The 26,374-nt window shown below is 62.2% G+C and overlaps 3 protein-coding genes across 6 annotated transcripts in view; 2 read left to right on the top strand and 1 right to left on the bottom strand.

Moving 5' to 3' along the window:
- The window catches only part of LOC124993773 (thrombospondin-type laminin G domain and EAR repeat-containing protein-like), a 79,250-nt gene that overhangs the window by 40,975 nt on the left and 11,901 nt on the right, over nt 1–26,374 (top strand). The gene's annotated exons all lie outside the window — the stretch shown is intronic.
- Nucleotides 690–15,578, bottom strand: LOC124992625 (keratin-associated protein 10-4-like). 4 transcript variants are annotated; one of them, XM_047563677.1, is made up of 6 exons: nt 15,282–15,563; nt 15,154–15,209; nt 9,985–10,324; nt 6,789–6,934; nt 1,006–1,311; nt 690–945 (listed from the first exon to the last, which is right to left on the bottom strand). In XM_047563677.1, exons 1-6 carry the CDS (start codon nt 15,561–15,563, stop codon nt 690–692), a joined length of 1,386 nt encoding a protein of 461 aa, XP_047419633.1. The 4 variants fall into 4 exon arrangements, with proteins under 4 accessions (XP_047419633.1, XP_047419636.1, XP_047419634.1 ...); XM_047563678.1 differs by lacking the exons at nt 690–945; nt 1,006–1,311; nt 6,789–6,934 and having other exon boundaries at nt 9,757–10,012; nt 10,073–10,366; nt 14,995–15,578; XM_047563680.1 differs by lacking the exons at nt 690–945; nt 1,006–1,311; nt 9,985–10,324; nt 15,154–15,209; nt 15,282–15,563 and adding an exon at nt 6,413–6,668 and having other exon boundaries at nt 6,729–7,219.
- On the top strand, nt 20,830–21,666 carry LOC124992629 (keratin-associated protein 10-12-like). Its single transcript, XM_047563686.1, has 2 exons — nt 20,830–21,350; nt 21,411–21,666. The coding sequence occupies exons 1-2, from the start codon at nt 20,830–20,832 to the stop codon at nt 21,664–21,666; spliced, it is 777 nt and encodes a 258-aa protein (XP_047419642.1).

Here is a 26,374-nt window from a genome sequence, read left to right as displayed (position 1 = left end):
AACCCTCAAGCAGGAAGAATGGCGTCAAGTGGCCCCTGTGTCCCTCTGAGCCTCCTGGGAACATGCTGGATTCAGAGCAGAAGGGGTCTTCACACCTCTGTGGGGGGCAGCCTCCAGGCGCCTCCCTCGCTGGCTGCTGTCCTGGTCACTTGGGAGGCCCCAGGGCACTGCAGAGCACTCTCAGGTCCCCAGCCTGCGGCTGCCTGCTTCTCCAGCTCACCCGGAACCTCACCAGGGGCCCCAGGAGAGCAGGGAGTGGGGAAGGAGTTTCCGCCTCCAAATCCTTGTGTCTAAAGTGCTTGGAATCAGAATCTGAGAACGCGTCTGGGGCCCGGCTCTTAGGGACAGTGGAGCCACTGCCCAGATGCGGAATGGGCGCCAGGCTCAGGAGGGGCAGAACACGCACAGCAGCCATGTTTCCTCGAGAGACGCTTTATTGGTTCAAGCTTGACCTTGGTCACAGTGGATGCCAGAGAGCAATGCTGAGAAGGGGACTGGGGCATCCACCCGTCAGGGACGTGAGGTCCTCTCCCCCAGAGAGGGAGGGGGATGAGCTCAGACTCCTGCAGGGAGCAGCTCTGTGGCCACCATCAGGAGAGGGGTGACTCTGAGGGTCAGCAGGCGACCCTCAGCGGTTCCTGCAAGTGAAGAGCCCTGCTCGGGAGCACAGGAGCAGGACATTGAGCCGGTCAGCAGCAGGACTTCTGTCCCAAGGAGACATGGCAGCAGGCCGGGCGGGAGCAGGCGGGGTGGCAGAGCAGGGACACACAGGAGGCCGCGCGGCAGCAGCTGGGCTGGCAGCAGGAGGCAGAGCAGGAGCTGGGCACGCAGCAGGCGGGCCTGCACACGGGGCGGCAGAGCAGGGACACGCAGGGGCAGGGCCTGTAGCAGCACACGGGCTTGCAGCAGACGGGCACGCAGCAGGACGGCTGGCAGGGGGAGCAGCTGCAGCAGGAGGGCTCACAGCTAGACTGCTGGCAGGGGGAGCAGCTGCAGCCATCGGACTGGCAGCTAGACTGCTGGCAGCAGGAGGAGGAGGCTCCAGAGCAGACGGGCACACAACACACGGGCTTGCAGCAGAGGGACACGCAGCAGGATGGCTGGCAGGGGGAGGATGAGCAGCAAGAGGGCTCACAGCTAGACTGCTGGCAGCAGGAGGAGGAAGGCCCAGAGCAGACGGGCACACAGCACACGGGCTTGCAGCACACGGGCTGGCAGCAGAGGGGCACGCAGCAGGACGGCTGGCAGGGGGAGCAGCTGCAGCAGTCAGGCTGGCAGCCAGACTGCTGGCAGCAGGGGCTGGAGGCACAGCTGAGTGGGGAGCAGACGAGGGTGAGGCAGGGGGCCGGGGCGCAGCAACTGGGCTGGCAGCAGCTGGGGGCGCAGCAGGGGGGCTCGCAGCAGCTCTCTGGGCAGTCGTCCACCTGCCAGGAGGGGTCGGGGCCAGAATCGCAGGAACCGGGCTGGCAGACGCGGCTGCCGTAGCTCAGGTTGCTGGAGCAGACGGACATGGTGGAGGTGGCCATGACGGTGCTGCAGGAGGAGGTGTGAGTTGTGTGAGTGTGAGTGTGAGTGTGAGTGTGAGTGAGGAGCTGGTGGCGGACCTTTTATGGCCCCGGCTGTTTTCCTGCTGAGCTGCAGGGCCGCCTGCGCAGGCCCCTCATTAGGGCGGCTGACGTGTGTTGGGGCCCGGGGCTGTTTCTCTGCCATCCTGGTTTTGGTCCCGGGTCCTGAGCAGCCCTGGGGCCGCCGGGCTCAGCTTGGAGGCGAGCGGTCTGGGGGCTCTGGGCCCGTCCATCCTGGGTGGGACGGACCCACGTTTAAATCACGGTGAGCACTTGAAAGCAGGCCTCTGAAGGAAAGCCTGCGGGTCTCACAGAAGGATCCCAGCGCAGGGGCTCAGCGCAGGCTGTGTCCCCGCCACGCCCGAGCCCGGGCAGCAGGGTGCCGGGTCCGGCTCTGTCCCCTCGCCCTGGTGCGCTCGGTCGGGCTCCCTGGCTCGGCCTTTCCTTCCCCTGACGCGCTCAGGGCCTCTGTGGGATCCAAGCTCTGCTCTGGATTTCTTCCCGTTGCCTGTGCCCGTGAGGCCAGTGGCCTTCCCGTGTGGCGGCGGGTCTCACATTACAGGTGCGTGTGCCAGCGTCCCAGCCTAGCGCGCTGCGTGACGCTCTGGCTGGGTACAGAACTCTGCTTCTGAAGAGCGTCTCCTCAGACACGAAGGCGCACCGCTGCCCGTGGTGTCCAGCGTTGCCGAGGACAGCCGGGGCCGGTGGCTTGTCACTTCCTTGTGGTGGCTTCTCAGCTTCTCAGGAGGGCTTGGCCTTCCTCCGCCTTCTGAAATGTCACGTGTTGGTCTCCAGCTCGTTTGCTTTCACTTTCTGAGGGTGGAACTCGCTGCACCTGTCAACACGTCCACTCCTCTCAGGAAAGATTCTTGCACTATTTTAAAGATCCTTTCCTCATTTTTAAATTTTTGGGTCGAGACGTTGAGCTCGGGGCGCTCGCCCACGGAACCGCACCCCCGCCCTGTTCTGTGCTTTATGAGACCGGGTCTCGCCAGTTGCTGGCGCCTCGCGGTGCCTAGGTCGGCTCTTCAGTTGACATCTCTTTGCAACTTTTTCATTTTCAGAAATTGATTCTGTTTCTTTGTCACAGTGGCTTGACTCTGTCCTGTGACATGAACACACGGTCCCCTGCCTCCCGTGGTGTCACCGAGATCGTACGAGGTCTGCCTATGTCTTCGGGCACTGGCTCCCCTGGACGCCGGTCGCTGCTCTTCCATTTCCTGAGTGGAAGACGCAGGTATCGGCCTCCTGTGCCCTGGGGCTGCTCGGCGGACCACCAGCTGTTTTCACCCTGAGACGCACCCAGGACCGGAACCCCCACGTCTGGTGTTCACCTGATTTTGACTCCATTTTCTCATAGCTCTTCGCACGTCCTTTGAGAGATGTCCTCGTGGGAAGGCCGAGAGCTCCATCCGCCCTCGGCCACCAGGAAGGAACTCTGTCCCCGGAGGAAGGGACGGAGAATCGTGACTGGCACTGTGGGATGTGGGCGGGGTCTTTCCCTTCAACGTGCCCAGCCGCCTGGTTGCTTTTCAGAGTCAACCCTGCCTCACGTGTGGCAGGGGAGCCCGTTTTCCAGATGCAAAAATGCCCAGAGAAGTTGGCTAATCTGCAAAACCCGCGACCCCACAAACGCAGGCTGGCTACTCTCAGGGCCAGGCTGGTCTGACGTCCCCCACCCGCTCCCTCAGGATGGGCTCCCGAGAGGCCCAGCTGTGTGAGCAGCGTTCGGGCTGGACGGGGTCCTGGGGCCGGTGGGGCCGGGGAGCCGCCCGGTTCTGGAGCAAGCTGTGGGGCGTGGTGACCAGTCGCCTTCCATCCTGATACCTGTGGTTTTACCCACAACCCTCTTGGTCAGGCAACCCGACCAAGTCTTGGTGGCCCTCTGTGGGGACGGGCTTCTGCCGGTCAGGGACCTTCGGCTGGGGCCCAGCAGGCAGGTTCTGTGAAATATCAACTGATCTCCAGAAGCAAGCCCGATGTGGCGTCTGGGTGAGGGCAGAGCCCCAGAGGCTGCCGTGTGGCTGGGCGGGGCAGGCAGGGCTGCCGGGTCCTCTGCGGGGGACGCCCACTCCTGCCGTCCTTCCCAGAGGTAGGCGGTGATCCTGGCTCGCCCTCAGTCCAGGCCGGTGCCGGCTTGCTGAGCGGCGTGGACTGAGCGTGGCAGCGCTGGCCTTGTGCACAGCTCCTTGCTGCCTCTGCCTTGCAGGAGTCCTTGGCTCGCAGGCGAAGGACAGCTGCGTGCTGCGCCCCGGGCTCCCTGGCTCCTCTTGCTGTTCCGGCTGGCTGCTCGCATCCCCTCTAACTTCCTCAGGATGCTCTCTGCTTGATGACCGCCCACTGTTCCTCTTCCCCCAGCTCTGCCCGAGCTTAGTTGGAAATGGACAGCCCAGCGGTGTGCAGCGTGCGGCTCCCTGCGTGTGGGCACTGGGTGAGGACGAGCAGGGGCACGCCACCACATGGCCACGGCTGGTGACCTGGGCGTGTGCCGAGACGTCCAGGCTCCGGTGAGCAGGTCGAGCCCGTGGCCGGCAGGATCCACAGCCGCCGCGCCAGGCCCAGGTCTCAGAACTCGGGGGCCCGCGGTGGGCCTCTGCCCATCACCACACCTGCCCTTCCCTGGCCGGCGCTGGAGCCCACACTCTGCTCCCCAGGGGAACCCAGATTCCACCAGGAAGAGATTCGCTGTGTGTGTCTCGGGTTCACTTCACTCGGACGCGCCCAGCGTCACAGGGTCAGGTCCCCCTCCCCCCTCTCTCCCTCCTCTCCCCTCCCCCTCCCCTCTGCCCCCTCATTCCCCTCCTCCCTCCACCCGTCCCTCCTCTCCTCCCCCTCCCTCCTCCCCCATCCCCTCCCCCTTCCCTCCCCTCCCCCCCCACCCCCGTTAGTGGCCCTGGTGCCCTTCCCAGAGTGCAGCTGTCCCTCACCAGCTGCAGGGTTCCCTTTACCAGCTCTGTCACCTTCAGAGACTGCAGTTTGAAAATATCAAATGGAACATTCCAGAAATGCCCACTTCATGGGTGTTCAATACTCCTCATGCACACTGTCCAGATGGCTCTACTTTATTATTTGCCGTGGTCTCTTCCTGCCCCTGATTGGCCAGTAGGACTTCACCCCAGGCGTGGGCAGGAGGAGCTGGGCAGGCTGCGTCCTCCACCGTGAACGGGGACCGGAGCCCCGGGTCTGGGTCTGTCACAGCCGCTGTGTCTGTGGTGTGTCCGTCACCCTTGGTCACGTTCTCCTCTTCCCTGCTGAGACTCGCGTGGAGACCCCGTGGTTCCTGCGTAGTGGGTCGGCCAGAGGTTGCCCTCGGGAGCTCTGCTGGCCTCGGGCCGCACAGCCGTGCCTGCCTTGGCGTCCCTCCCTCGCCCCTCCTGGGCCAGCACCTTCCTGTCTGTGGATCTGTCTGTCTGGACATTTCCTGGGAGTGGACTCGCGTGCCGCGGCCTTTGTGCCCAGCATGGGTCCTCCCGTGCGCCCTGCAGTGGCGTGAGTGGCCACGCATCAGTCCCCTCGAGTGGACACTGGGGGCCCCTTCCTGGTGGTGTAGTGGCCGTGCACGCAGCAGCAGGTTCTGTGGGGACCGCGTTTCCGTCTCCGTGGCCCAGGCCAAGGCGCGGGCCTGCAGGGCCGCCGTCCCTCGATGTCTCCCAGGTCAAGAGTGTGTCCTGCACAGTGGCCATGCCGGCCGTGCAGCTCTGACCAGGCAGGACACGCGTCTGCCGGGGCATCGGAGCTGAGATCCCCAGCAGGAGCTCTCGGGCCCCGGCAGGCAGGCCCGACTGTCCTGGACGTCAGGTGCAGGGAGTGCCGGACTCGGTCTGCCTCCTGCCTCCTGCCTCCACCCTGTGGCGTCGTGGGCACAGAGGAGACCTGGCCAGGTGTTCGGGCCCTGCTGCCCCCATGGCGTGGAGCCCGGGACAGAGGCTCGGCTCCCGTCGCCACCGGAGCCCCGGGTCTGGGTCTGTCACAGCCGCTGTGTCTGGTGTGTCCGTCACCCTTGGTCACGTTCTCCTTTCCCTGCTGAGACTCGGGTGGAGACCCCGTGGTTCCTGCGTAGTGGGTCAGCCAGAGGTTGCCCTCGGGTGCTCTGTTGGCCTCGGGCCGCACAGCTGTGCCTGCCTTGGCGTCCCTCCCTTGCCCCTCCTGGGCCAGCACCTTCCAGCACCGTCCAGTTGGCATATAGGAACGGGGTCAGGAGACAGCCAGAGCCCTGGCACCTCCAGGGCGGGCACAGAGGGAGGGGACCGGCTCCCAGACTGTGGGGACTGTGGACTCTGCCTCCTTGGTGCTGCCCAGGGTGCCCAGAGGCAGGCTCAGGAGAAGCCCTGGCCAGGACGAGGCATGGGCCCCACTTTTACTGTGGGCCCTGGATGGGAACCCAGGCTGCGTGGTGTGCCCTGCAGTCCGAGGCCCTGTCCCTGGGCACTAAGGTCACCTTGTCCCACCAGCTGCAGCTTCCCCAAGGCGAGCTGGGGTACCGCTGGGCTGAGGGTCCCCCAGGGACATGGGAGCCTCCCTGCGGGCTCACAGAGGTCAGCACCCTCGGGTCTCATGTCCTTCTTCATCCCAGCCCCTCCCATGTGTCTAGAGACAGGACAGAAGGTCAGTGAGAGACACGGACAGTTTATTAGGACTCAGGTGGTGTCACTGCCCAGGGTGTGACCAGAGCTGTGGGGGGCAGGGCTCATCTTGGGACGAGGGGACGCTGGGCAACAGCAGGAAAGGGCCTGGGAGCAGGCCAAGCCCTGAGAGGGCCTGCTGTGTCCCCTGGGGCTGTCAAGGGCAGCCGAGGCTGGTGGGCAATGGGCGCCACAGGGAAAGAAGCCTAGATGGGAACCAGGAGGTCAGCAGCAGGACTTCTGTCCCAAGGAGACACGGCAGCAGGCCGGGCGGGAGCAGGTGGGGCAGCAGAGCAGGGACACGCAGGAGGCCGCGCGGCAGCAGCTGGGCTGGCAGCAGGAGGCAGAGCAGGAGCTGGGCAAGCAGCAGGCGGGCCTGCACACGGGGCGGCAGAGCAGGGACACACAGGGGCAGGGCCTGTAGCAGCACACGGGCTTGCAGCAGACGGGCACGCAGCAGGACGGCTGGCAGGGGGAGCAGCTGCAGCAGGAGGGCTCACAGCTAGACTGCTGGCAGGGGGAGCAGCTGCAGTCATCGGACTGGCAGCTAGACTGCTGGCAGCAGGAGGAGGAGGCTCCAGAGCAGACGGGCACACAGCACACGGGCTTGCAGCACACGGGCTGGCAGCAGAGGGGCACGCAGCAGGACGGCTGGCAGGGGGAGGATGAGCAGCAAGAGGGCTCACAGCTAGACTGCTGGCAGCAGGAGGAGGAAGGCCCAGAGCAGACGGGCACACAGCACACGGGCTTGCAGCACACGGGCTGGCAGCAGAGGGGCACGCAGCAGGACGGCTGGCAGGGGGAGCAGCTGCAGCAGTCAGGCTGGCAGCCAGACTGCTGGCAGCAGGGGCTGGAGGCACAGCCGAGTGGGGAGCAGACGAGGGTGAGGCAGGGGGCCGGGGCGCAGCAGCTGGGCTGGCAGCAGCTGGGGGCACAGCAGGGGGGCTCGCAGCAGCTCTCTGGGCAGTCGTCCACCTGCCAGGAGGGGTCGGGGCAAGAGCTGGAGCAGACGGACATGGTGGAGGCGGCCATGGAAGTGCTGGCGGGAGGAGGTGTGGGCAGGTGTGAGTGTGATTGGTGTGAGTGGGTGTGAGTGGTGTGTGTGGCTGAGTGGGTGTGAGGAGCCCTGGCTCTGGCTTTTATCCCCAGTTGTTTGGCCCTGGGGAGGCCCAGCCGCGTCCTTCCCTGTCCTTGTGGACGTGCAGCCTGCGGCCCTCATTAGGGCTCAGCTCGTAAAACCCCTGGTGCTGGCAGAGCCTGGTCCCTGGGTCACCTGGAGGGAAGTGCCGCCCCCTGGGCTGACCCTGCACCTGCCCCTCGAGGCTCACCTGCTAGGGCTTCTGGCCTTGGCTCTTGGCCCCGGGGACACATTGTGAGTCCTTGGCCTGTGTGTGCACTGGACCTGCCTGGCCTCTGGCAGGAGAGACTGGACGGAGCTGCCCGTGTTGGGGAAGGGCCCAGGTGAGGTGGCCCTCCCTGCGGCTGGGTCTCTGTGATCCGAGGCTCTGCACAGGGCTCTACTCTCTCCTGTGAGGAAGCTCTGCTCGCGCACCGCGGCCTCCCCAGCCCGCCATGCACGCTCTGCCTTCCTCTCTGGAACTTCCTCACAGTGCTCTCTGCTGCTCCTCAAGTCCGCCCCTGCCAACAGGCTCCTGTCACCTGGGTTCGTGTGCTCAGTGTCCCCAAGCCATGGTGCTCTCCCCCTTCCCCCGTCTTGCTTTCTGCCCTCAGACTGGGAGGCTGCGGAGGCCAATCGTCCTTTCTTCTGTGGCCTGCTGAGCTCTGCTATCCCCTTAGGTGTCATTTTTTGGTACCAGGGATTGAACCCAGGGGCGCTTAACCACTGAGTCACATCCCAGCCCTTGTTATGTTTTATTCTGAGATAAGGTCTTACTAAGTTGTGGAGGCTGCCTCAAACTTGAGATCCTCCTGCCTTGGGCTCCTACATTGCTTGAATTCTAGGTGTATGAACCACGTCCAGCGGTTCATGAATTTTCATGTCACTTTTCACCCAATGACTGATGCTGGTCCCTTTTCATGGTGTCTCTCTCTCTCTCTCTCTATCCATAGTCTCTATTGGTTGATATAGTTTCTTCCTGGCTTATCTTAGTTCTTTGTCCAGGTTTTCTTTAGCACACTGAGCACCTTTAAGAGCCGACTGGAAGATGGTCAGTGGATCCAATCCTGGGCTTCTTCAGGGATGTTTTTCTAATGATGTTTTTTTCTTTCCTGTGAGTGGATAGTACTTTTTTTTTTTTTTCTTCCTGACATGATTAATTACTTTGTTGAACACTGTACCACGAATATTAAAATGGGGAATTTCGGGATACCAGCTTCTCCTTCTGTGCAGTTTGTCGTTGTTGATTTTTGTGACTTGTACTTGGTTAAGATCATTTTCTAAAGTAGTGCTGTAATAACTGCATTCTTCCTTACCTGTGGTCACCACTCCATTGAGTTAGTGTTCAGAGAGTGACCTGCGTTCCTCGCACACCTGGAGTCAAATGTGTTTCCCCAGAAAAATGTGTGGCTGGCTGTGTGTGTGTGTGCTGGGTGCCGCCTGGACCAGCCTGGGCGCTGTGCTCCGCCCTCTCCTTCACTTCCTGCTCACGCCTTCACTTCCTGCTCATGTCCTCACTTCCTGCTCACACCTTCAGTCCTGCTCACACCTTCACTTCCTGCTCACACCTTCACTTCCTGTCTACACCTTCAGAACTGCTCACACCTACACTTCCTGCTCACACCCTCACTTCCTGCTCACGCCTTCACTTCCTGCTCACACCTTCACTTCCTCCTCACACCTTCACTTCCTGCTCACACCTTCACTTCCTGCTCACGCCTTCACCTCCTGCTTGCTCGGAACTTGAAGGTCAGCCACAGGTGGGTGCCCAGAGCTGCCCAGGTCATCCTGAGCACGCGCCCCTCTGTGCGACGCCTGGGGCCTCCTACATGCCCAGGAACGTGGGGTCTTCAAAGCCCTTCATCCCTGCAGCGCCCCTGCCCCCGCTTTTCCTCCAGGTTTCTCGGGGTGCCCACTGTTTTCACAGGTGACCCCTCCGCCCAGATGGCAGCAGGTGGCTGATTCGCCTTTAGATGTTCTGACAACGCCCCCCACGTCGCTGCTTCTCCAGCGAGTTCTGAGTCTGCAGAAATCAAGCCTGGCCCTGTGCTGGTCCTCCAGGGAGCCCAGCCAGGTCAAAAGGGGGTGGCCACACCTCCTGGGAACCAGGCCCACTCTGGCCCTCCCACCCAGCGTGTCCATCAGCGCAGACAGAGTGTGGGCAACACAGGCTTTATTGATGCTCAGAGGACCACAGTCCTGGGGCAGCAGCAGGATCAGGAGGATCCAGCCCAGATGGGGAGGGACGTGGCCTAGAGAGGGAAGTGGTGTAGCGCCAGCTATCCAGGGTCCAGGCAGGAGAGCAGAGGAGAGCGCTCAGGCCCCAACCTGGGCTGGGCCTGGGGGTCGGGCAGGAGCTGGTCCTCTATGAGCTCCAGCAGGCTGGGAGTCGGGGCATCCAGGGGACAGGGGAAGGAGGGACCTGAGCCCACTGGTCTGGGGACACGGCCGGTCAGCAGCAGGACTTCTGTCCCAAGGAGACACGGCAGCAGGCCGGGCGGGAGCAGGCGGGGCGGCAGAGCAGGGACACGCAGGAGGCCGCGCGGCAGCAGCTGGGCTGGCAGCAGGAGGCAGAGCAGGAGCTGGGCAAGCAGCAGGCGGGCCTGCACACGGGGCGGCAGAGCAGGGACACGCAGGGGCAGGGCCTGTAGCAGCACACGGGCTTGCAGCAGACGGGCACGCAGCAGGACGGCTGGCAGGGGGAGCAGCTGCAGCAGGAGGGCTCACAACTAGACTGCTGGCAGGGGGAGCAGCTGCAGCCATCGGACTGGCAGCTAGACTGCTGGCAGCAGGAGGAGGAGGCTCCAGAGCAGACGGGCGCACAGCACACGGGCTTGCAGCAGAGGGGCACGCAGCAGGATGGCTGGCAGGGGGAGGATGAGCAGCAAGAGGGCTCACAGCTAGACTGCTGGCAGCAGGAGGAGGAAGGCCCAGAGCAGACGGGCACACAGCACACGGGCTTGCAGCACACGGGCTGGCAGCAGAGGGGCACGCAGCAGGACGGCTGGCAGGGGGAGCAGCTGCAGCAGTCAGGCTGGCAGCCAGACTGCTGGCAGCAGGGGCTGGAGGCACAGCCGAGTGGGGAGTAGACGAGGGTGAGGCAGGGGGCCGGGGCGCAGCAGCTGGGCTGGCAGGGGGAGGGTGAGCAGCAGGGGGCTCCCAGCTAGGCTTGCCCCGCTCCCCTGCTGACCTGCCCAGGAGGCCGTCTCTGTAGGTGCTCAGGTACAGTCCTGCCTTCAAGTGGTGACTGGCGTGTGCGCGGGGCTGTTCCCTCCTGGGCTGAGCGGCGTGGCATCGTGTGGCTCTGCCGATGCCCGTCCTTTAGGTGGGGGTGGCTGGGGGAGGAGGCTCCCTGGGCACTGGGGACCTGTTCTGTGCTCCCTCCCAACCTCCACAGCAACCTGTCCGTCTTCTTGGCTTCCGTGACCTGTGCATCAGGGCCCAGGAAGTCACCCATGCCCCTCTCTGCGGCTCCTGCTTTCAGTCTCAGGTCTTGTGTCGTTGCCTTGAATTCATCTGTTCCTGATTTTTTTTTTTTTTGGTGTGAGGTGGGGCCACTTTCGTCCTCTGACATGAGACCCGTTTTCCGGCATGTTTACGGATGACATGATCCTTCCCACTGTGCTTTGGTGCCTCTGTCGAGACCCCCCCACAAGACCTTGGGTTCATTTGTGGGATTTCCATTCTGTCTCCTGGGTTGGCGTGTGTTCAGATGCCTGGACTGTGTCACTTGGGTTATTGTAGCTTTACAATGTCTGTGTTTCAAAACAGGCACGCCGGCCAGGACATCAGGATAGTGAGGGATTTGGGGCTTCCACGTGAATTTTAGAACAGTGTTTTTGTTTTTCTTAAAAGTAAGATCAGTGCTCGGGATTGCCCTCGTTGTGGATGGTTTCGGGCCACGTGAGCATTCAGCACACTGACTCTTCAGTTCTACACATTCTTTATTTTCTGTCCACTTGTGTCTTCGATTTCCTTCACCAGTGGCTCGTGGTGTTCGGGGTACAGATCTTTCATTTCCTAGGGTAGCTCCATCCCTGGGTACTCTCAGCTGTCACCGGGACTGTCGGCTTGGCTTGGATGGTCTCTGGTGAGTGTGCGGAAGGGCCACAGGCTTGTGTGTTCGCCTGGGAGCCTGCGACCTCACTGGGTCTGTCCGTGGCTCTGGCGGGTGGGTGTGCTCGCGTGGGTGCCCTCTGTGGTGCTGGGGTGGAGCCCAGGCAAACAGTCTCCGGAGCGACACCCCGCTTCCCGAGATCTGGGTGGAGTCTTTATAAGGAAAGAACAACATTCCACTCTTCCTGACGATGTGGATGCAAAATTCCCCAACGCGACCCCAGCAAGCTGAACGTCACCACGCGCTAAGGAGGCGGCTCCTGAGCCCTGCGCGGATCGCTCCAGAAGGCGGCTGGGAGTGGAGATGGGGGAGGGACGCGGCCCGCAGGCAGACACACGGAAAGCACTTAAGCACAGCGTCCGCTCTGGCTAAAACTAACCGACCCACGCGGAAGGGATGCACCAGCTCAGTGCAGGCAGTGGTGACAGGCCCGGGGCTGGCCTCCTGACGGGCCAGCCGCTCTTCCTGTGGGGCCAGGAGCAGGCAGGCCACACACACCTGGTCCTGTGGCAGGACATGGACCCTCGGCCGCAGCAGCGAGGCCAGCAAAAGGACGGGCGCCCAGCTGGGAGGGCGGGTGGCATGCTTTGCCGTGGCCGCCGTGAGGCCGCGGTCGCCTACCTGGGCCTGGACAGCTGAGCCTTTGACATGGAGGCCTGCGGTCCCCGCGGCCAGCCTGGTGCACTTGAGGTGGAGGACCTGGGCCTTTCTTTCCTGCACAGAAGTCCAGGCCGCCATTGTCCTGCGGGGCGGCTGAGGGCCAGTCAAGAGTCAGTGCAGGTCTGGGCCCGCCGTGGGCGTCTTTGGGTTCTGCTGCCCGTCTGGGTGCTGTGCGGCGCCTGGCCAGCCCGCAGTGCCGCAGGCGTGTCCCCCCCGTCTTGGCTGTGACCGCGGCCTGCCCAGGACCCTGCTTCTCCTCGCAGACCTCTCAGGGAGCAGAGGTTCCCAGAAGTTTATCCTTTTCATCCGAAATTTCAGTGTGTTGGCTTAAAGATACAATGTTTTCTCATCGTTAAAAAGATTTATCTATTGACAGTGTGTGCTAGTTTGAAAATATTTTATTAAAATATTTCTATCAAATATTTTTTATTTATTTTAACATTTGATTTTATCTGACCTATTTCTCTTTAAGATTTTCCCTCATTCTAATTTTTATAGGTCTTTTAAAATCGAAAGTTCAGTCCTACTGACTATCGACTGCCCGATTTCCTTGTGGATTCCGACGCGCCCTGTGGACGTTCTGCGTCCGCTCCTGCTGTCTGCCTGGCGACGTCAGCGCTGACCGCTCTCAGCGCTGCTGTCCCAAGCCCCGCGTGCTGAGCGGCAGGCCCCCGTCCTTGCCCGCGTCTGTCCGTGCTGGTTTCGTTTCTCCGTCCGCCTGAGCGCGTCCTCCAACCCCCACAGGAAGCCGCCTCTCGGCTCCATGCGCAGACGCGCAGGGTGCAGTCCCCTCGCCTTCCCAGGTGCTGTGCCTGTGCTGCCGCTCAGCAGCAGGACGCACAGCAGTGGGATCCCAGCTCCGCCGCGGCCCCGCAACCGCCGCCACGCTCGCCCCCGCGCCACCCGTGGCTTTCTGGTGGTTGTGGCACAGAGGTTCCCGCTGCCGGCCAAGCATGGCCGTGGCGTGCTGCCTTTGAATGTGCTTCGCCTGCAGCTCGGTGGCTCTTGGCTGGCAGAGCCCTGGCTCCCTGCGCTCTCCTGCGCGCCGGCTCACTCCCTGTGCCTGGAGGCGCCATCCGAGCGGGTGGGGTCAGCCCGAGCCCAGACGGCAGACCCTCTCCAAACACTGAGGCGCACTCAGGAGGTTTCCCCAGGGCTGCAGTCTTTGGAGCGGGGGACCCACAGGGCTGCTTCCCGGATGGCAGCACTTGCCCCGAAAGCAGACCCCACACAGCAGGCCTGTGCCCCGGCGGCCGAGCTGACCTGGCGACCTCTGCAGGGCCCACCCTTGTTTTAGTTTGCATTTTCTATTGTTGGTGAGGCTGGCCATCACTCTGAGGCTGGCCGTCCCTCTGAGGCTGGCCCTCTTGCCATGGGTGTGGCTCTTGGGCATGGCTCTGCAAGTCCCTCGTTGCCACTTCTGTTATTGATCACCTTCATGTTTTCATCATGAATTCTGAACGTGGATCTTGGTCAGTTATGTGCTGACAGGAGCTGGCCTCTCGTGGCTCTAGGCCAGAGACCCTTCTTCCTGTCCAGTGTCAGAGGTCCCTCCACTGCCCGACACTCTGCACCAAGGCCCGAGGCTGGAGGTGGGCAGCGAGGCCCTGGCCATGGAGCAGGGCAGCAGGCACCCCATGGACTCTGCACGGCAGCAGCTCGCGGTGTGGCCCTGGGTAACGGCAGGAAGCCAGAGCCAGGTGGCCCCAGGGCCAGGAGGGAGGCCGTCTCCTGGAGGGAAAGGCGCGTGGGCCGGTGCCGGCAGGGCAGGCTTGGCTTCCATGCTCTCCGGCGGGTCTGCTGGGAGGTGAAGCTCCCAGCTGTGGGGCGTCGGGTCCGGTGAGCCTGTGGCAGACTCGCCACCTCCACCTGCCACGTGCCCAACCCCAGACTCGGTGGGGAGCAGGCGTCCGGCCAGGTTGTTTGTGGGGATGGTTAGGCCAGTGGGCAGAGGGGTGGGCAGGTGTCAGCTGTGCCCACAGCCGAGGACGGCTCTCCTGCCCCATGGACTTGTCAGGCATGGGCCTGGGGGACTGGCCTGCTGGAGCTGGGCGGGGTGATTTGGGGAATGACCCCTGGAGCGTGGCCCTCTCCAGGGCAGTCGCGCTCAGGTCATTGACCCCTGATGTCTGTCCCCCCGCATCCAGAGTCAGGATGGTGCCAGCTTCGTGGAGGGGGCCTTTGAAGGGGCAGGGTGGGGTGCGCTAGGCGGCGGCCCCGTGCGGACTCCAGGCGGGGTCGCTGAGAAGGACAGGGAGGCTGACTCGGAGGCTTCGCGGAGTTTATTGGGGGAGGGTGGGGCGGGTGGAGCTCCAGCCAGGGAAGCAGCCCTGCGCCCAGCCAGCACTGGCTCCTCTCAGGCCTGGGGCCCGAGCGGGGACAGCCAGCTGCGGTGCCTCTGCCCAGCTCCACCCACTCGGGCTCCAGGCCAGGGGCGCCGGCCTCCTTGCTGGGGCTGTCGCACACCCTGGCGGCGCAGGGCTGGCCCATGGATGGACTGGGGAAAGGCGATTCTAAGGGGTGGGGGTACCCAGAGAGGAGTGGGTGGCAAGTGACCACCACGGCCCCCAACGGGCCAGGAGAGGGGACATAGGCTGCTGTCGGGCCACTAGTACAGAAGCTGGGGTGCAGGAGGCAGCGAGTTCCCACACTCTGGGCGACCCAAGGAAGAGTGCTCAGCAGCAGGACTTCTGACCCAAGGAGACACGGCAGCAGGCGGGGCGGGAGCAGGCGGGGCGGCAGAGCAGGGACACACAGGAGGCCGCGCGGCAGCAGCTGGGCTGGCAGCAGGAGGCAGAGCAGGAGCTGGGCACACAGCAGGCAGGCCTGCACACGGGGCGGCAGAGCAGGGACACGCAGGGGCAGGGCCTGTAGCAGCACACGGGCTTGCAGCAGACGGGCACGCAGCAGGACGGCTGGCAGGGGGAGCAGCTGCAGCAGGAGGGCTCACAGCTAGACTGCTGGCAGGGGGAGCAGCTGCAGCCATCGGACTGGCAGCTAGACTGCTGGCAGCAGGAGGAGGAGACTCCAGAGCAGACGGGCACACAGCACACGGGCTTGCAGCAGAGGGGCACGCAGCAGGACGGCTGGCAGGGGGAGGATGAGCAGCAAGAGGGCTCACAGCTAGACTGCTGGCAGCAGGAGGAGGAAGGCCCAGAGCAGACGGGCACACAGCACACGGACTTGCAGCAGAGGGGCACGCAGCAGGACGGCTGGCAGGGGGAGCAGCTGCAGCAGTCAGGCTGGCAGCCAGACTGCTGGCAGCAGGGGCTGGAGGCACAGCTGAGTGGGGAGCAGACGAGGGTGAGGCAGGGGGTCGGGGTGCAGCAGCTGGGCTGGCAGCAGCTGGGGGTGCAGCAGGGGGGCTCGCAGCAGCTGTCTGGGCAGTCGTCCACCTGCCAGGAGGGGTCGGGGCAAGAATCGCAGGAACCGGGCTGGCAGACGCGGCTGCCGTAGCTCAGGTTGCTGGAGCAGACGGACATGGTGGAGGCGGCCATGGTGGTGCTGGCGGGAGGAGGTGTGGGCGAGTGTGAGTGTGAGTGGGTGTGAGTGGGTGTGAGTGGGCAGCTGGCCTGCGGGGACTTTATACCCGCTGTCCCTGCTGTCTCCAGCCCCTTCTTCCTGTTGCTGGCTGGCTCCTGGCCGTCATTAGGATGTTTGTTTGCCTGGGATGCTGCCCAGCTTGTTAATGTCCTGCCAGCGTCGGGTCCCCTGGAGCTGGAGTGGGTTCCGGGAGCAGCGAAGGCTGGGTGCCCTGTGTGGATGGAACCTTGGCCACCTGGCTGCTGGGGCACTGGCCAGTCACTGGGGACCTCAGTTCCCTCTGTGGGAAACCTGCCCTCGAGGTGCTACCTGCATTTCAGACCCCTCCTCTGGACTCTCCCCGGCTGCAGGATGGTCGGCACCTTGCTGACACCCAGTGTCCAGGGTTGGCTTATGCCCTGGCCAGGGCCACACAGCTGTGAGGGTTGACTGAGCCTGAGCCCTGTCCTGAGCCCTGGGCAGGACCTCTTCTCCTCCACCTCTCCCTCTCTCCTCCCTGTGTCCCTGTCCACCCTGTCCCTCTGCCAGAGGGCAGCTTGACTCTATCCTCAGGCCAGGATGGTGGGCTTGGTCCCCCACGCTGGGCACCAGGCAGCCTCCTGGGCTGCAGGTCCTGGTTCTGACCCTGCAGAGCCTCCGAGTGGGCTGGGCTGCCACTGGCTCCCCGCTCTCGCCCCTCTGCCCCTTCTCTGTCTGCTCTGCTCCCTCCCCAGGCTGCCCAGTGGCCTCCCCAGCCTCTTCCCACCTGGTCTCCTAAGCCTGCCTCCCAGCCCTGTGCTAGATGGCTTCCCAGTGTTGCTGACTTAAAAGTAAGTCCCCTGGCTCCATGGAGCTCCAGGCAGAAGACCTGAAGCCAGCCAGGAAGAGCATGCCCTCTGCCACCTATTGCCACCCCGGTCACGCTTCCCTCAGCTCACAGCTCAGAACCTGGAGAGTGGATGTCTGTTAAGACGCCTGTTGAGCCAGTGCTGCTGATGTCTTAGTGGCAGCCTGTTGCCAGCAGTACGGTGGCTGGGCTGGGCACACGTCTTCCCTGTGGACTCATGGAAGCCCTGGGTTGGGGGCATTGTCCGTGCTGCTGCTCATGGCTGGGCAATGCGAACAGCAAAGTCACACCAGGAAAACAAGCTCAGAAGAGACCATGCAGGAGGTGAGTGCAACCAGAAGGCAGATATGGCCTGTCCCATGCGGGGACATGTGCCTTGGGAGACTCACGTCCTCCCTCTGCAAAGCCCACGGATGACATGGAAGTACCACAGTACTGACCTGGCTTGCCAACAGAGGTTAGAGAGGGAAAGCTCCAGAACACAGAGCCCCTGGTGACACTGCCCATCTGTTCCAGTGCCATCTACTGTCCTCTGCAGATCCACCTCTGTCTGTTGTCAGTGTTTCCTCTATTATCTACCATCTGTTTACATGTTGTCCATCCAGTCAGTCATCCATCCATCCAGTCAACTGTCCAGTCAAACATCCATCCATCCATCCAGTCATCCATCCATCCAGCCAGCCATCCACCCATACATCCATCCTTCCATCCATCCTTCTAACCATCCATCCATCCACCATCCACCCATCCATCCATCCATCCATCCATTCATTCATCCAGTCATGCTTCCATCCTTCCATCCTTCCATCCATCCATCCATCCATCCATCCATTCATCCAGTCATGCTTCCATCCTTCCATCCTTCCATCCATCCATCCATCCTTCTATCCATCCATCCATCCATCCATCCATCCTTCCATTCATCCATCCTTCTATTCTTCCATCCATCCATCCATCCAGTCATCCATCCATCCATCCATCCAGCCATCCACCCATACATCCATCCATCCTTCCTTCCATCCATCCATCCTTCCATCCATTCATCCTTCCATCCATCCATCCGTACATACATACATACATCCAGTCATGCTTCCATCCATCCATCCTTCCATCCATCCATCCATCCATCCATCCATTCATCCATCCATCCGTACATACATACATACATCCAGTCATGCTTCCATCCATCCATCCTTCCATCCATCCATCTATCCTTCCATCCATCCATCCATCCATCCATCCATCCAGTCATCCATCCTTCCATCCATCCATCCTTCTATCCATCCATCCATCCATCCTTCCATCCATCCTTCCATCCATCCTTCCATCCATCCAGTCATCCATCCATCCAGTCATGCTTCCATCCGTCCATCCATCTATCCATCCATCCATCCATCCTTCCATCCATCCATCCATCCTTCCATCCATCCATCCAGTCATCCATTCTTCCATCCGTCCAGTCATCCTTCCATCCAGCCATTCATCCAGTCATCCTTCCGTCTATCCAACCATCTATCCATCCATCCAGTTGACATCAACCTGTTGCCACCAGTCATCTGTCATGCATTCATCATGTTTATCCACCTACCCTCTGTTGAGTATTTACCTGATGTCCATGATCTGTCACGTGCCTGTCTACCTGTCTCATGGACATCTAGCCATCCATTCATCCATCCTTCCCTTCATTCATCCATCCTTCCATCCATCCATCCACCCAGCCATCCAGCCATCCATCCATCCATCCAGCCAGCCATCCATCCATCCATCCATCCTTCCATCCATCCAGTCATCCACCCACCCAGCCATCCATCCATCCAGCCATCCAGCCATCCACCCATCCAGTCATCTAGCCATCCATTTATCCATCCTTCCCTTCATTCATCCATCCATCCACCCATCCATTCACTCAGCCAGCCAGCCATCCATCCACCCAGCCAGCCAGCCAGCCAGCCAGCCGTTCACATCAACCTGTTGCCACCAGCCATCTGTCACATATTCATGGTGTTTATCCACCTACCCCCTGTTGAGTATTTACCTGGTGTCCACCATCTGCCACGTGCCTGTGCACGTGTCTGCCTGCGCCCAGCAGTCATGCCTGTCATCTGTGTCCCTCCACCCTCTGTGATACAGAGGTGCGTATAAACACGCACGTAACATATACGTTACGTGTACACATATCTGTGGCCGTCCTAGATGTGGAACCCAGGGCTGGCAAGTGCCCGCCCCTGACTGCACCAGTCCTACATGTGCGTGTGTGTCCGCAAGCCCAGCCTGCTTGTCCTCGGCATGGCTGCAGGGCCCGCCTGCTGGTCCTGCGTAGACCCCCAGACTCTGCCCGAGTTGCCCTTTGCTGTGTGACTGGAGGAGCACGTTGTGGCCTCGCAGCGCAGGGCGGGGCCCAGCTCCTGCTCTCTGCAGAAGGCCCCACTGGGGAGGCCCTCTCCCCGCTCCTGTGGCTGTGGCGGAACTCGGTTCCTGGTGGCATGAGACTGTGGGGCTGGAGGCCGCCCTGCCCTCCTCTCCAGGTCTTCTCTGTGGGCAGTCGCAGTGTGCCGCTGGCTTCTGGTCACCACCAGCTGCCATCACCTCCTCTGGGCCTGTGAAGATGCTGTGCTGGCTCTGTGCTTCTGTGGGGAAGGTTCCTGCTTCCTGCAACTCTGACCTGGACCTTCGCCAGCGGCACCGTGAGGCGCCCAGGCACAGCGGCCTTGAGGGTCTTCATGTAGGGCGGCGGCACGTCTTCAGCTGCAGCTTGGAACTTCATTAGGAAGAGTCCCTGTCCTCTTCTCTCTCTTCCGGCCTCCCAGGACCCTGCCTCCACTCGGTCACATCCCCTCTCCAGGTCCATCTGGCCATTTCCTCACTCCCAGCTCACAGTCCCTCCCTGCCTGGCCAGCTGACCAGTAAGCTCACCCAGCTGTTCACCAATATGATCATTACATTTTTTAGTCACAGAGCTCTATTTGTTTCTTTTGCATGCACTTCAGTTTGATGACGGGAGTCCCTATCGTTACCTCTATTTTCTTGGACATGTGACTCTGAGCTCCCCTGGCTCAGCCTGGTGACCTGTGGTTCTGTTCTATTGTCTGTCTATCTCTTGATCCTATTTCTTGGTGTGACATTTCCAGAGGCTCCGGTGGCTTCCTGGTGGCCTTCTGCTTCTCAGTCTCTTCCCTGCACAACGTAAGAATTTGTACAAGCCGGGTTGGGACGGGCTCGGCCTCCAGATACCAGGCTGCTGTTGGAGCGTCCGCGCGGTCCTGACTGCTCTGACTCTCACAGGTCCCCAGGAGACTTCCGCCCAAGCCCTCAGTGTGCAGACTCCCTCCTGCCCCCTGGGCCTTTGCTGCCACCCCAGCCCAGTGTCCGCCCGCCCGTGCAGGGCTCCCCAGGGTACCAGGGAATGCTGGCCACATGCTGGGCTGCCCTTGCCCCAGGTTGGCCCTCCATCCTCAGTTCCTGTGGCTCCCAGGAACCTTGAGGTGGATGCTCCTAAAAAATGCGTGCGGCTTTTCAGGTTGTGCTGAGCAAGACTGTGACGCAGCTGCCATGGCAGGGGCCAGTGGCTCTCCCAGGGCAGCCTGACCCTCCGGAGGGGCCAGGCCAGCCTCAAACGCATCCCACTTCTGTCCTGTGAACTAGGGGGACAGACAGGTCGCCCACGTGAGAGGAGCTTCCTCCACCCAGGGATTCCTTCCCAGCTTCCCGGGCATCGAGCGGCCTGGGCCGGAGCCTCAGGGTTACGCTGAGGGCACAGAGGGGAGCGGCCTGCCCGGTGCCAGGCCCCGCGCTGCCTGCCGGCCTCGGTGCTGCACCTTGCGTGCTGGGGGCTTCCGCCCAGGGCTTCGTGCGTCTCCCCTCCTCAGCGCCTGCTTTCCAGCCCTGGGGTGAGCGGCATCTTGACTGAATGCACGTGAAAGGGTCCAGGTGAGAGTGAAGGATTCGAAGCACTTCTCAGTGACAAACACAAGGACCTGAGCCGGCGCTGTCCCTGGAGAGGCCAGGGGGCTCAGGGACTCAGGAGCGCAGGGGGCCATCCCGCCGCCAGCCACCTGCCACGGGGTGTGAGCACAGACTCGGGCACCGGGTGCCCACATCCCAGTCTCCCTCCCTGCAGCCCGGGCAGGGCGCACCACGTGCCTCAGCAGCCCACACGCCTGCTCGGGGCGTTTACAAGCTGAGCGGCACCTTGAAACCAAACAAGAGGGACGCTCACGAGGGCTAGGGTTCCCCTCACAAGGAAACAGGGCGCTGCGGGAACTCCACAGGCGGGTATAAGAGCCCCGCTGCCAGCTGCTCACACCCACTCACACACACTCACACCCACTCACACACACTCACACTCACACCCTCCCACACCTCCTCCCGCCAGAACCGCCATGGCCGCCTCCACCATGTCCGTCTGCTCCAGCAACCTGAGCTACGGCAGCTGCGTCTGCCAGCCCAGTTCCTGCGATTCTGGCCCCGACCCCTCCTGGCAGGTGGACGACTGCCCAGAGAGCTGCTGCGAGCCCCCCTGCTGCGCCCCCAGCTGCTGCCAGCCCAGCTGCTGCGCCCCGGCCCCCTGCCTCACCCTCGTCTGCTCCCCACTCAGCTGTGCCTCCAGCCCCTGCTGCCAGCAGTCTGGCTGCCAGCCTGACTGCTGCAGCTGCTCCCCCTGCCAGCCGTCCTGCTGCGTGCCCCTCTGCTGCCAGCCAGTGTGCTGCAAGCCCGTGTGCTGTGTGCCCGTCTGCTCTGGGCCTTCCTCCTCCTGCTGCCAGCAGTCTAGCTGTGAGCCCTCTTGCTGCTCATCCTCCCCCTGCCAGTCGTCCTGCTGCGTGTCCCTCTGCTGCAAGCCCGTGTGCTGTGTGCCCGTCTGCTCTGGAGCCTCCTCCTCCTGCTGCCAGCAGTCTAGCTGCCAGTCCGATGGCTGCAGCTGCTCCCCCTGCCAGCAGTCTAGCTGTGAGCCCTCCTGCTGCAGCTGCTCCCCCTGCCAGCCGTCCTGCTGCGTGCCCGTCTGCTGCAAGCCCGTGTGCTGCTACAGGCCCTGCCCCTGCGTGTCCCTGCTCTGCCGCCCCGTGTGCAGGCCCGCCTGCTGTGTGCCCAGCTCCTGCTCTGCCTCCTGCTGCCAGCCCAGCTGCTGCCGCGCGGCCTCCTGCGTGTCCCTGCTCTGCCGCCCCGCCTGCTCCCGCCCGGCCTGCTGCCGTGTCTCCTTGGGACAGAAGTCCTGCTGCTGACCGGCTGTGTCCCCAGGCCCGTGGGCTCAGGTCCACCCCTTCTGGGCCCCTCACAGCCCTCTGTCTGCTCTGAGCAGGTTAGAATGCTGGGTCCTCTCCCCAGATGGACCCCTCATGCGTCCACTGTGCTGACCTGACCTCCCAGGAGCCCCAACCCTCCGGGTCCCCTGAGCCTCTCTCCCGTTCCTCTGCTCTGGGTCACCTGCCTCATCTTCCACCTGCCAGCTCCTCTCGGGCTCAATAAACTCATCCTGATACCCGATTCTGCTTCCTCTCCTGCTTGTGGGGACGGGGTGGGAGCAGACCTTGGTCTCTCTAGCCAGGAGTATTCCTAGGAGGGGTGACTGGGCCTGGAGGTCACAAGGGACAGTGTCTGTCTGCTCTGAGGTGGTCGCCAGTGGGACTTGTGGCCACGCCAGGCAGGCTGAGTCCCTGCCCCCTCCCCAAGCCTGTGCTTCCTGAGGCTGCTCACCCCAAACTTGCCTGGTGTTCCTGTGTAGTCTCTGCCCACTGTCCCTCCTGGGCCAGCCTCCGTACAGTGCCCCTGGACAGCTGGTCCCCAGGGCCCTATCCGCTTAGCAGACATGTGCTGGGGGGCGACTGCCGTGTTCACGGGAGGTCATGACCTCACAGCAGTAGGGAGCTGTGGTGGTGACGGGGACGGGCACGGATGCACCAGCCTCCCTGCAACCTGGGTGCTTCCTGGTCCCCTGCTAGGAGCCTAGGGCTCTGTGGGAGTGTCAGGGCACAAGCTGGCTGCAGGCCCTGCAGGCCTCGCTGTGGACAGCAGCCCTGAAGCCAGACGACATTGGGTGAGCTGAGGGCACACGTGGACGGGCCCCTGGCCACACAGGGAGAAGGATGTCAAGGGCTGTGGCAGCCGCTGGGGCTGCCACCTTCAGTACAGCACCGTCCCCAGCATGTCCAAGACGACAGTGTCCCTGCCCCACTGGCTCCCGGCCCACTGTGGCCTGGACTGTGCCCTCCCTCTGGGAAACCTGGTGTCCCCAGGCGCTGTGTCCATACCCAAACCCGAAGGAGCCCCGCTGCCCACCAGCGGGGCAGATGCCCCTGCGCCCTGCCCGTCCTCCGCCGTCCTCAGGTTTTGAATGGGTGCTGCTCACATGGACCCTCGGGCAGACGGGGGTCTGAAGGAGGCCCCACCCGGAGCCTCCTCCTGAGTCTGGAGCTGGCGCTCTGGCCGCGCACTGCCTGGGAGGCTCTGCTGCCTGGCCCAGGCCCCTGCTGCCGCGCCTGGCTCTCCAGGTCTCGGGACGAGCAGAGAACCGAGGCCCGGCCGCGGGGCTGGGGGTGAGCCGACGTACCTCTTCCTGGGTCAGTACCAGGACCGGCGGGTCTGGCTTGCCCACACAGAGCTGGCCATGTTCCCTCCCCACCAGCCGCGGACGAGTCAGGCCTTACCCTGCGCCCTCGGCACCCGAGCGTGGCTGGTCTTCCCCGTGAGCACAGTGGCGCCCGTGTGCCCGGCGGCTGAGCGTGGGGTGTCCGCAGGTGCTGCCAGAGCGTGGCTTCTTCAGTGGGATGTGGATTCAGACCTCGTAGCCACCTTTCTTAAATCAGGTCACTTGTGTTCTTAGGAGCAAGGTGCGAGTGCTCTCTACGTATTTCGTGGGTGCTGGGTGTGTGTGTGCGTGCACATGTGCATGTGTGTGATGTGTGCATGCGTGTTCAGTTCATGCGTGTTGTGTTGTGCGGTATGCATTGGTGGCTGCGTGTGCCGGTGTGTTGTGCTGTGTGAGTACGTGTGCACGTGTGTGAGTGAGTGTGTTGTGCTGTGTGAGTACGTGTGCACGTGTGTGAGTGAGTGTGTTGTGCAGTGTGAGTACATGTGCACGTGTGTGAGTGAGTGTGTTGTGCTGTGTGAGTACGTGTGCACGTGTGTGAGTGAGTGTGTTGTGCTGTGTGAGTACGTGTGCACGTGTGTGAGTGCGTGTGCTCTGCAGACCTCCAGGGCCGGCTCTGACTTGTCTGTCCCCTCCGTGGTCCTGGGACCCGAGCTCAGCCCAGCACACAGTGCTGCCCATGCACCCGCCTGTTTGCTGGTGCCGCCCCCGGCCCGGCTCCGCAGCACTGCCAGGTCACTGTGCGTGTGCAGGGCCTCCGTCTGTGCGCCCGCCTGCCCTGCAGCGGCCTCAGGCCTCTGCCCCGCCCTGCTCACTGCGCACACCGGCTCCGTAAGGTGCTGTAAGTCTCGCCTCGAAGCGAAGTAATGACCGCCTCCAATGCTGTATCTGCCTCTTGAGGTTGGCTGGCCATTCCAGGCATCTTATTTCCCGAGAGGTCAGAGTCAACTCGCCGATTTTGACCCCCCCTGGATTTTGGTGAGTGTGCCTTAAACACATGGATAAATTTGCCGAGTTAGTTAACGCAATTGCGTCTTCACCCCGTGAACGTGGCCTTTCTCACCTGAGGTGTAGTTTTCAGCCTCTTTCAGCCGCATCTTGTCACTCTCACTCTGCAGAGCCTGCGCAGGTGCGAGTCTGTCACTTCCCTTCAAGGCTGTGTCCGTTTCCAGCGGCTGAGAGCCACGTCATGGAAACGGCTGGCTCTGTGGGCTGGCCTGGCTCCTGTGGCTGCTGGTCCCTCCTCGTTCGGGGGGTTCAGCGCATGCCGCGGGACCCTCTTACTGCACAACCGTGTGCACTGTGAATGAGGCTCGTTCCCTCCCTCTCCCCGCAGGCTCCTGCCTCTTCCCCGACCTGGGCTGCGAAGGGCCTGGGGCGTGAAGTGGCCAGAGCCGCGCTGCCGGGTGCTGGTCCTGGGGGAAAGCGTCCCGTCTCTCCTCGGGGTCTCTCCTCATGCTGGAGGCTCCCTCTCACTTCTGGTTTGCTGGGGGCTGGTTTCTTAAAAAAAAGAAATTCCGTACTGGGGAGAAAACAAGGTGGGATACGGTGCTCTGCTGGAGAAGCAGCGTCTGAGGAACCGGCCCTGCTAGTTTATCTGCGTGGGATCTCGCATGCTGTATAACGGGTGGCGGGCGGGGTGAGAGAAGAAGGGAGGAACTTTATGCAGAGAAATGAGAGGGAGGCGGGTATGAGAAGTGGTGGACAGACCGACCCCATGACCCCAGGGCATGTTCGATCACATGAATGGTGTGACTCACGTTGTGCAGCCACAGAAACGAAAAGATGCGCCCCACTTGTGTGCAGCGAGTCAAACGCAGTCTGCAAAAATAAAAATAAACATGAATGAATAACTAAATAAAAGAAGTCGGGGACCGTGCAGGCGTGTTCCGGTGCACCAGGCGGTCTCAGGGCTGGCGACCTTCTTGCAGCCTGCTGGCCGCTGCGCGGAGCTTCCTGCAGGAGCCCTGGTGCCACAGCGTAGTCCTCCTGTCAGGCTCTGAGCAGGGTGGGTGGGGTCGGACCCACGGCTCCTGCAGAGCTTCCCTGGCTGGGCATCGCCCTGCCCGCTGGGTGTCCTGTGCCCTGGCACAGAGCCATGCCAGGCAGCCCGCAGGCCACAGCCACAGAGCCATCGGAGCCCGACCTCGGTCGCCCCGCTGCACGGGTGCCAGGGGCCTTATTTCTTGCCCGGTGCTTGGAGTCTGCAGCAGCGCCGTTTGGGACTGGCATTTTCTGTGGGGTGAGTGTTTTAATTATGAATTCAGTCCCTCCACCCGACACAGAGGTATTTGGATTTTCCTTTTCTTCTTGCACTGGTTTTTACAATGTGTGTCTTCACCCATTTTACTTAGGGGCTGCGTACGGGGCCTGAGTGTGCTCGTGACTGTCCGTGGCTCTAATGTTGGTGGCCAGTCCTTCTTTTCGGGCATCGGGGCTGGAGCCCTGTCATCGGTGGGCCCTTCCAGAAGCCGGCGTCCCGCTCAGCAGGCCCCTCTGCTGGCGGATTCGCCCCTCCCTGATATTCGGGCTCGGCTTGGGCTCCTGACCCGGCTCCTCCGGGTGGGAGCCGCCGTCTCTGATGTCCTTCTCTGCACCCCGGGGTCCTGTGCAGCCAAGTCCCATAAAGTTCAACACGAGTAAATCTCATTGCAAATGATCCCATTTTCATTTTGTTCAAGATGTTTCCTCATTCCCATTGTGATTTCTTCATCGACTCAGGCATTATTTGTAAGTGTTTAAGCCTCCGAACACTTGGTGATTTTCCAGGTGTTTTCCTGTAACGACTTCTCTCTCCGCTGTGGTCAAAACCGCCTCTGTTTCCATCCTCCTGGAGGCAGCGAGGCCTGTTTCCAGGCTTGGCGTCCGGTCCACTGTGCTCTTGACAAACTGCCTTCCGAGGTGTGTGATGGAGTATCACAGACGTGCTGATTCGTGTTGGTTATAACGTTTTCAATTTTCCACATGGTTACTGATTCTATCAAATTTGGTAGCAGATACATGGCGGTTCTTACGCTTCTGCTCCTCCTTTCTTCTGGTTCTCCTCATGCGTCTCCCAGACACTACACGTGTGTCCAGCCATGAAGCCCTGGGAATGGTTTCCCCCCGGCCCTTGGTTTGGGTCCTGGCCTCTCCCTGGTCCTTTCCCGGGGCGTCTGCAGGTCTCCCTACAGCTTTGGCCTCACTCGGCCCCCTCAGCCCCGCCCTCCTCAAGCCTCCTGGGGACCCGCGGGGTCTGCAGTGGTCACCTGAGCTCTGGTCTGCTGACCCCACGACTGACATTTCTGGGCTCGCTTCCACGGCTCCATTAGGGTCTCCATTCTGGTCTTGGTGGAGGGCGACGC

The sequence above is a fragment of the Sciurus carolinensis genome, chromosome 9, assembly GCF_902686445.1.
Source record: "Sciurus carolinensis chromosome 9, mSciCar1.2, whole genome shotgun sequence".
Classification (NCBI taxonomy): domain Eukaryota; kingdom Metazoa; phylum Chordata; class Mammalia; order Rodentia; family Sciuridae; genus Sciurus; species Sciurus carolinensis.
Note: the sequence above shows the minus strand (reverse complement) of the source record. Positions and strands in the feature narration are given on the sequence as shown.